Source organism: Ipomoea nil, unplaced genomic scaffold, assembly GCF_001879475.1.
Source record: "Ipomoea nil cultivar Tokyo-kokei standard unplaced genomic scaffold, Asagao_1.1 scaffold0755, whole genome shotgun sequence".
Classification (NCBI taxonomy): Eukaryota; Viridiplantae; Streptophyta; class Magnoliopsida; order Solanales; family Convolvulaceae; genus Ipomoea; species Ipomoea nil.
Genome location: NW_017617183.1, coordinates 142,199 through 151,195, shown reverse-complemented (window position 1 = coordinate 151,195; position 8,997 = coordinate 142,199). Strand labels below are relative to the sequence as shown.

Sequence of the window (8,997 nt, the reverse complement as noted above, 5' to 3'; positions counted from 1 at the left end):
TTACTACATACATGCACCCTTCTTAACGAATCAGACGCACATTAAGCATTCCGCATATTCATTATATTAAATTATAAAATGCACAAATTTAAAGTACTAACATGCACTATACACGTACATTTTGAATGATGATTTTATTCAAGTTAAAGTAATCCGTGAACAGGGCTATTCAAGCCTCTCATTTGCATTGTAACATCCAAAGAAATACATACCTTAACTAGTTCATCAAGAAGTACTTCTCTTACAAATGTACCCTGAAAGGTTTAGATAGTTGTGCTAACATGTCAATGTATTCCAGTCTCATAATCATTAATAGCAGTAGCAAATAGTATATCATAGGACATGATACCTTTTCATCTATTGTAAAAGCAAGAATTTTTTATAATGACCCTGGTCACTGACTTCAGTTTTCTTCAGGGTTCTCTCCATCCTAGCATAGAGAGACTGTTAAAGACAAGTTAGGCTCCAAACGTCTAGCAAGTTAATTGGGAAATATGATAGTTTATAGTACCAACAATATACTTTCCCCCCCCCCCCCCCCCGCCCCACCCCCCCCCCTCCCCCTTTGTGCATCCATCCATTCACGTAACTTATTCTACTTTTCCCTAAACAAACCACCATCCCATCCTTCTGTACATTGTTTACTTTAGTCTTGGTTTCCCTCCTTTTACTTTCACTGCACAAACAACGTACAACTAGTCTTCTCTACTTAAATGTGCACTGCCTAGTCGTGTACACATTCTTATTAACCTATTTTTTAAAAAAACACATCTCTATCTCTACCCTCTCGCAAACACCGCCACTACTCCACCCGGCTAGTCTCACCGCCCCTAGCACGACCTAACATACACACGGCTAATCCAACCCCCGACGTCTTTAGTTTCCAAAAAAAAAAACAAAAAAAAAACAAAAAAAAAAAAATAATATGCTTTTCACAAACCCCGTCGCCGTCTTTATCCTGTCGCACCCACCGTCACTCTGTAACAAACCTCAAGTCAAAACGCAACGTTTGATATCGGCAGTTAGTAGTTAGGCAGTTATAACATGAATTGTCCTTTTTGCCCTTGTTAGTTGTAGCCTTGTAACTACTTAAACTGTCTTCTTCAGTTGAGAGGGGTTAATGAAAATACACATCACTTTCTTCTTAATTTTCCTTTTCTTTTCCGAGCAACCATAACACCTGGTATCAGAGCTTCCAACTCCATGACAAACACGCGTAGAGATTACGACGAAGCTGCCCGGCAGATCGCCGAGATACAGGAACAGATGCAGGCAGTTCAGGCGCAGCTGAATGATAACCAGAGGGCTAGTGCTGAGGCCCTAGGGGCCTTCCAAACCGGATTCCAGACATTCCAGATGGAGGTGAGGCAATGGATGATGGCCATGGCGCAGGGGACAACGAACCCACAACCGGCAATCGCAGCTCAATTTTCGGCCGGAGCACAGTCCCTTCGTTCCGACGGGGCTAGTACTTCTGTTAACCACCTAGGAGGTAATTGATCAATCCCCAACCCTAATCATATCCCTAATCCTGTCGATAATTTTGCTGGAATGCACTTAGGGAACCAAGAACAGCCCAGACATGGGTTACGCTATAATGATGACCAATTGCGTGCTCCCAGACCTAGGATAGAGTTTCCTGAATTTGATGGGGCAAACCCTAGGGGATGGATTAGGAGGTGCAATAAATTCTTTCTGTTATACCGAATTCCTGATGATATGAAAATGGAATACGTGTCATTCTATATTAAGGGGGGATAGATGCCTGGTTCGATGGGTATATGATTGATCATGGTGGGAGAGTCTTCTGGGAAGAATTTGCAGAGGATGTGTGCAGAAGATTTAGCTCCTTGGGCTTAGAGTGTGTGGAAGAAGAATTCAAAAGGCTAAGACAGACTGGATTGGTAGAAGAATATAACAGTAAATATGATGAACTGAAAATACAGATGCTAATTGCACACCCCTCATTGACAGAAGTATATTTCATCAGAAAATATGTTAGTGGGTTGAAGAACCACATAAGGTGCTTTGTCAAGACTGCCAATCCCTTAACCTTGATGGATGCATATGTGTATGCTAGACAATTTGAAGAGGGCCTAAAAGGAAATGAGTGGGTTGGGAATGAACAAAGCCAGAGAACAAATAGCAGCTTTAGAACACCTTCTGTGGGATCAGCAGTTAGTGTGAATAGAAGCAAGCCTGGGGTACAGTTGAGTCAGGCTGAATTGGAGAAACTTAAAGAGCAAAAGTTGTGTTTTTACTGCAGGGAAAAGTGGCAACATGGGCACAAATGTAGGCCTAAAACATTCAATGTGATGACAGACATTGAGGAAGGGCAAGTGGAACAAGAAGGGAATGAAGAAGAACCCTCTAGCCCTGAGCTTAATAGAGAAGATGGTGAGAGACTTGCTGAGGTTTCTCTCTTGGCCATGCTGGGAGGAGAAGGCCTGAGCACTATCAAATTACTGGGAAAAGTAGGCAAGAAGAAGCTAATCATCCTTGTGGATACAGGCAGCACCCATAGCTTCCTAGATCCAGTGGTAATCCAAAGCCTCAAAACAGTAACCTACAAGACCAATCCCTTGTATGTTACAGTGGCCAATGGGCAGACTATAATGTGTGAAGAAGCTTGTAGTGAACTCTCTTGGACAATGCAAGGGGAGGAGTTTCAGAGGGACTTTAGACTATTGAGAATGGGAGGATGTGATATGGTATTGGGCATAGATTGGTTAGATCAATTCTCTCCTATCCAATTACATACAAGGCCACTGGGAATATCCTTTATCAAAGGAGGGAAGGAAATTACACTGCAAGGTATTTCTAGAAGAGTAAGTCTTAAAGAAGCAACCCCCAAGGAAAAAGCCAACTGGGCAAAAAGGGGAGCACTAGGATTTTTAATCTACTGTTGTGGCTCTAATCAAATTCCTGCAGCATCTTGCAATGCAATAGAAGCCTCCATATCACCTGCTGAAACCATGGATGCCAGGGTGAAAGAAGTACTGTCACGATACTCTGATGTATTTGAGGAACCACAAGGCTTACCCCCTGCTAGACTGCATGACCATGCTATTCCATTGGTGGCCAATGCAAATCCTGTCAATTTGAAAGCTTATAGGTACACACATGATCAAAAGAACATTATTGAGAAGATGGTTTCTGAGATGCTACAGGCTGGAATTGTGTGTCCTAGTACATCCCCCTTTGCATCACCAGTGCTTCTAGTGCCAAAAAAGGATGGAACATGGAGGTTTTGTGTAGACTATAGAGCCCTAAACATGATCACTATCAAGAATAAGTACCCTATCCCACTTGTAGAGGACTTATTCTCTGAACTATCAGGCTCTACACACTTCTCAAAGATAGATTTGAGGGCTGGTTATCATTAGATCAGAATGAGAAAAGGGGAAGAATTCAAGACTGCATTCAAGACACACCAAGGCTTGTATGAATTCAGGGTAATGCCATTTGGGCTCACCAATGCCCCAACCTCATTCCAAGCTCTAATGAATGAGGTATTTCTGCCCCACTTGAGGAAATTTATTCTTGTATTCTTTGATGACATTCTGGTTTATAGTCAAGGGTTAGATGCACATCTGGAACATTTGTCTATCACCCTGCAATTGTTAAGGGAAAACCAGCTGTGTGACACCCGGATTTTCTAGCCTCTCTAAAATTCGAAATTCTTCCTTTTCTCAATTATTACTTCTTTCTGACCAAGCCATTTTGATTGAGCCATTTGAAAATCTCATCTCTACTATTATTGTCGTTATAAAAAAATAATAATAATAAGTGTATAATTGTTATTTGGTACATAAGTATGTATATATTATTTTTGAACTACAAACTAATTATTTTGGAACAAGTGTGTTATATTATTTTGGGTTATATAATTATATATGTGCATTTTATACACTTATGTATTATGTATTATATGTGTAACGTATTTACATATATTATTTTTGTATGTAAGTAAAATGTATATGGAATATTTGAAGTATATGTGTATGTGGCGTGTAGTGTATATATATATATATATATATATATATATATATATATTAAGGATAACAATTATCTAATTATCTAATATAGAGTATAGTGTATAGTCTAAATTATTTTATATATAATATAATTTGTATAATTATAATTATTTTGATTAGGAGTTACAATTTATAAATTGGAGTTACAATCTAGATTATTCTCCCATTAAGTATTGATTTACTAAAGATAGAATTGAAGATAATGATATAATCCTTATCCCTCATCTTTTCCTCAAATAGCCGATTCTCTCAAAGAAAGAAAAAAAAAATTCTCTCTCCTCTTCTTCTTCATTTCGGCATTCCCAATTTTTTTTTAAAAAAATAAATCTTTATTCTCTTCAAGAGTCAAGAAGTCTTCAAAGCTATTTTCTGGTGTTCTTGGATGGTAGAAGAGGAGCCTTTGGGTGCATAATTGGTCTAGAGAGAGATTTAGTAAAGAAGTTAACAAGTAAGTGGGTTTTCTTCATTTTACTTTGCCCATCTTTGTTTTAAAAAATGGATTTTTGATTGGTTGAAAGTTATGAATGAAATGAATTATTTTATGAAATGATCAAGTGTGATTTGGAAATGTTGGTATGATATTGGCGTGATGTTGGTATGATGTATTAGTCGAAAATGTACTAGTATGAGATTTTGGTTGGTTGATTTTGTGGTATGAATTATATCTAAATATATTACCGTAAATGTTTTCTACTGGAAAAGTTATTATTTTATTTTTATGTTATGTATGTTATGTATTAGTCGAAAATGTACTAGTATGAGATTTTGGTTGGTTGATTTTGTGGTATGAATTATATCTAAACATATTACCGTAAATGTTTTCTACAGAAAAAGTTATTATTTTATTTTTATGTTACACCGTATGATTCTATAAAAAAAAAGTATAATACGTATAATAATAATCTTATTATAGTTTATTTTTGCAATGAAAAAAAATAATATATATATATATATATATATATATATATATATATATATATATATATACACGTACTTTAATGTAATGTATAAATAAAGTGATAATAAAAATCTAATTTATATAGATATGTAATCGTATATATATGTACAGTAATATAATAAAATTATTTAAGGAAAAAAAATTGCCGTATGTATACATATATCATTTATATAAAAAAAAATATTCTTTATTCTTTCAAGAGCCAAGAAATTCCTTCAAGCTAAAGAGGAGCCTTTGAATTCTTAAATGGCTAAGAGAAAAATTAAGTGAAACTCTCTTCAAGTAAGTGGTTGTTCTCCATTTCTACCTTGCCCAAATTAGTTTTTAAAGTGATGAATTGTTGCCTCGAGTTTTTTCCACTTTTGGTCCCTCGACTTCACTTGTGGTGACAAATGGGATTAACGACTTTTATTCCGGACATAACAGGTGCTCAACTTCAATATTTTTTCCACATTTGGTCCCATCCGACCAAGAACCCGGCCAACCCACCGGAATTAGACTCAACCCTTATTATGTTAAGGGTATTCTAGTCATTTCTAACTCATGTAAAATGTAAAATGATTAAATATAAGATTTATTCCGTATTGACACCTCAATCTCGTCTCTCTCTGTTCGAATCGAAGGAGCTGCGAAGAAGGAAGAACAAAAACCCTTGCGTAATTGACTACTATAGTGTCTCTCTCGGATTCAGCGCGAAACACAAAAACACAAGCTGTAAAATCGTTCGTTGATGCCGCATATGGCTTCTCATCAGCGAAGCTGTTCTTCATCGGATTGGGCATCACATGGTAAGTACACTGGCAAAAAGTTAAATTATTTGCTTTTTTGGAATGTTGAGGATGCTTTTATGCAGTTAGGGGAGCATATTGATAAAGTTGAATACTTTAGTATATATTAGGCTTTCATTGGGACCCATGACTGTATATATTTTAGGGTTTAGCTTGGACCCATATCTGTATAAATTAGGGTTTAGTTGGGACCCAGTTCGACCATTTGGGGACCATTTTTACTTTTTCATTTGTTTATTTCATCTGTAAATGTGAATACCATTTCTGTATACACTTTATGCATATTCTGTGGGGACCATTTTTGTTTTTTGCATTTGTGATATCACTGCTCTGAATTTGTGTTACAATTTGATTTGATTTTTTATTGTAAATATTTGTCTTTGAAGGTGAAAATGTTGAATATGACAGTGACACTGAGCGCAGTGAGTATAATGAACTAAGTGGTGATGATGACAATGTTCAAAATAAGGATGACATAGAGTTTGATGAACATATAGATTATGGAGTTGAAGATAGTGGTTTAATAAATAACTTAGAAAACGAGGTGGGCAGTAAGGCTTTGCAAAGTGATATATTTGACACTAACCTTTCTGATGATGCTTCAATTATGGAATCAGATAGTGATTGTGAGATAAGTGGTGGATTATGGACTAACTTTAGGGCAAGTACAGATATGAATGATCCTGAACTCACTCTAGGAATGACATTTGCCTCTAAGCAAGAGTTTAAAGAAGCTGTTCATAACTATGCCATTAAAAATGGAAAAGATTTGAAGTTTGTGAAGAATGACAAATATAGATTCATTGTAGAATGTAAACAAGAGGGGTGTCCTTTCAGAATAAGTCTTAGAAAAGTTATAAACTCTTTGTCATGGAGGATTTTAACGATGGAGCAAAAGCATGATGGATGTTCATGGGCTTTCGATAATAGAATGATGAATTCAACTAAAATAGCCAAGATGTGGAGCAAGGAAATCAGTTATAATCCTGATTGGAAGATGTTAAAGTTTAAAGAAAAAGTTCATGATGATGACAAGTTCAATATGAGTGAGAGGTAGACCTATAGAGTGCTTGCTAAGGCTAAAACTATTCTGAAAGGAAATGAAGAAGAGAACTTTAATAAACTTTAGAGTTATGAGCTGGAAATTAAAAGAACAAATCCAATGTCACGTTGTTTTGTTCATTTGAGTGACTTGAAAGAAATGAATGGGGATACACGATTTCTTAGGTTCTACATGTGTTGGGATGCATGCAAAAAAGACTTCAAATATTGCAGGAAAATAATTGGAATTGATGGGACTCACTTAAGGACAATTACTGGAGGTGTGTTGCTCACTGCTATAGGAATTGACTCTAATGATAGGATTTTTCCATTGTGTTATGCTATAGTTGAGAAAGAAACTATACAATCCTAGACATGGTTTCTAGACTTTATGAAAACAGACTTGGATATTACTGCTTGGAATGAGGATGAATTCACATTAATTTCAGATAAACAGAAAGGTTTAATTCAAGCTTGCAAGGCTATTTTACCTAAAGTGGAGCACAGGTTCTGTGTAAGACACCTTCATGGTAATATGAAGGTTGCAGGGTTCCAAGGTAAATCACTTAAGGATGCATTATCGTCTTGTGCAAGAGCATACACTGTCACTGATTTCAATAGAGGGTTTAGACGTTTGAAGGAGTTAGATGGGAATGCATTTGAGTGGTTAGCAGATAAACATCCTAAAGAATGGTCAAGATCACATTTCTCATGTGCATCACAGAGTGATATGTTGGTCAATAACATATGTGAATGTTTTAATAGTGTGATATCTGAAGCAAGACAACAACCCATTATTGGCTGCCTAGAAAGCATCAGGAAATTGTTAATGAAGAAAATATATGAGAAGAGAGAGACTGCAAAAAAATGGACTCAGAGTATCTGCCCTAGGATCTTGGACAAGTTAGCTGTGATAGAAAAACAAGCTGCAAGTTACAGGGCAACTCAGAGTGATTATCATCTGTTTGAAATCCAAGGAATGTATGGGGACCAGCAAGAGGTTGATTTGCAAAGAAAAAGATGTTCTTGCAGAAAATGGGATTTAACTGAGTGACACTTACCTGAAAATATATGAGGGATCCATACATCCAATGGCAGGGGCTACACATTAGCCATTAACTGACAGAAAACCTCCCCTTCCTCCACTATACACTGCTAGACCAGGTAGACCACAGAAATTGAGGAAAAGATCAGCTGATGAGCTCACCAAGAATGGTCAATCAGTTGCTAAGAATCAGGTCACCAAGGATGGGGTATCAGTTGCTAAGAATCAGCTCACCAAGGATGGGTTATCCGTTGCTAGGAGTCACATTCAGTTGCATTGTAGCATATGTAGGAAGAGTGGTCATAATTGCAGGAGTTGTCCAGAAAAGACAAAGCTAATTCATAAACAGGTATTTCTATATACATTGAAATTTTACTCAAGTCAATTCCATAAACTAACTTAAATTTTTTATTTATTTATTTATTTTTTTGGTTTTAGATGAAGCCAAGGAAAAGAGTGATCAAGCCAACTTCTGTACCAGTATCAGTTCCAATTCATGAAGATCCAGTTGATGTTCCAGTTCATGAAGATCCAGTTGATGTTCCAGTTCATGAAGATCCAGTTGATGTTATGTTCCAGTTCATGAAGAGCCAGTTGATGTTCCAGTTCATGAAGAGCCAGTTGATGTTGATGTTACAGTTCTTGAAGATCCAGTTGATGTTATAGGTCATGAAGATCCAACTGTTGTTCCAGTTCCACTTGAAGATCCAACTGAAGTTCCAGTTCCACTTGAAGATCCAACTGAAGTTGATGTTCCACTTGAAGATCAAGTTTATGTTCCAGTTTATGAGAAGGGAAATAACATTGGGCTATTTAACATTCCAGTGGAGCCAGTTACACTGAATGAGCAAGAAATAATGACTCAAGAAGATCTTGATTTCTATAATCAATTTGATTTCTCAACACCATTTGAAGACCAACCTGTTCCACATCAAGACCAACCTGTTCCAGCTAAAGACCACCATGTTCCAGATGAAGGTTGTTATGGGCAATCACCAAAGAACAAGGGCAAGGGAAAAGACAATGTCAAGAAACAAAAACATCTTAAGAAGAGAGGTATTGCAGGAAGGACAAGGGCTTCCAAGACTTTCAAGTCTGTGTTCTTTGGAAACTCTGATGATCCATTAA

General features: G+C 36.7%; 1 protein-coding gene and 1 long non-coding RNA gene across 2 annotated transcripts; one reads left to right on the top strand and one right to left on the bottom strand.

The window, feature by feature from the left end:
• Window positions 1-211: 211 nt before the first annotated feature.
• On the bottom strand, window positions 212-527 carry LOC109176762. The gene is made up of 2 exons (XR_002053445.1): window positions 350-527; window positions 212-254 (listed from the first exon to the last, which is right to left on the bottom strand). It is a non-coding gene; the product is annotated as an uncharacterized LOC109176762 (long non-coding RNA).
• Window positions 528-1,203: 676 nt separating this feature from the next.
• LOC109176731 lies at window positions 1,204-3,386 on the top strand. Its single transcript, XM_019326126.1, has 2 exons — window positions 1,204-1,492; window positions 1,753-3,386. The coding sequence occupies exons 1-2, from the start codon at window positions 1,204-1,206 to the stop codon at window positions 3,384-3,386; spliced, it is 1,923 nt and encodes a 640-aa protein (XP_019181671.1).
• The last annotated feature ends 5,611 nt before the right edge of the window (window positions 3,387-8,997 follow it).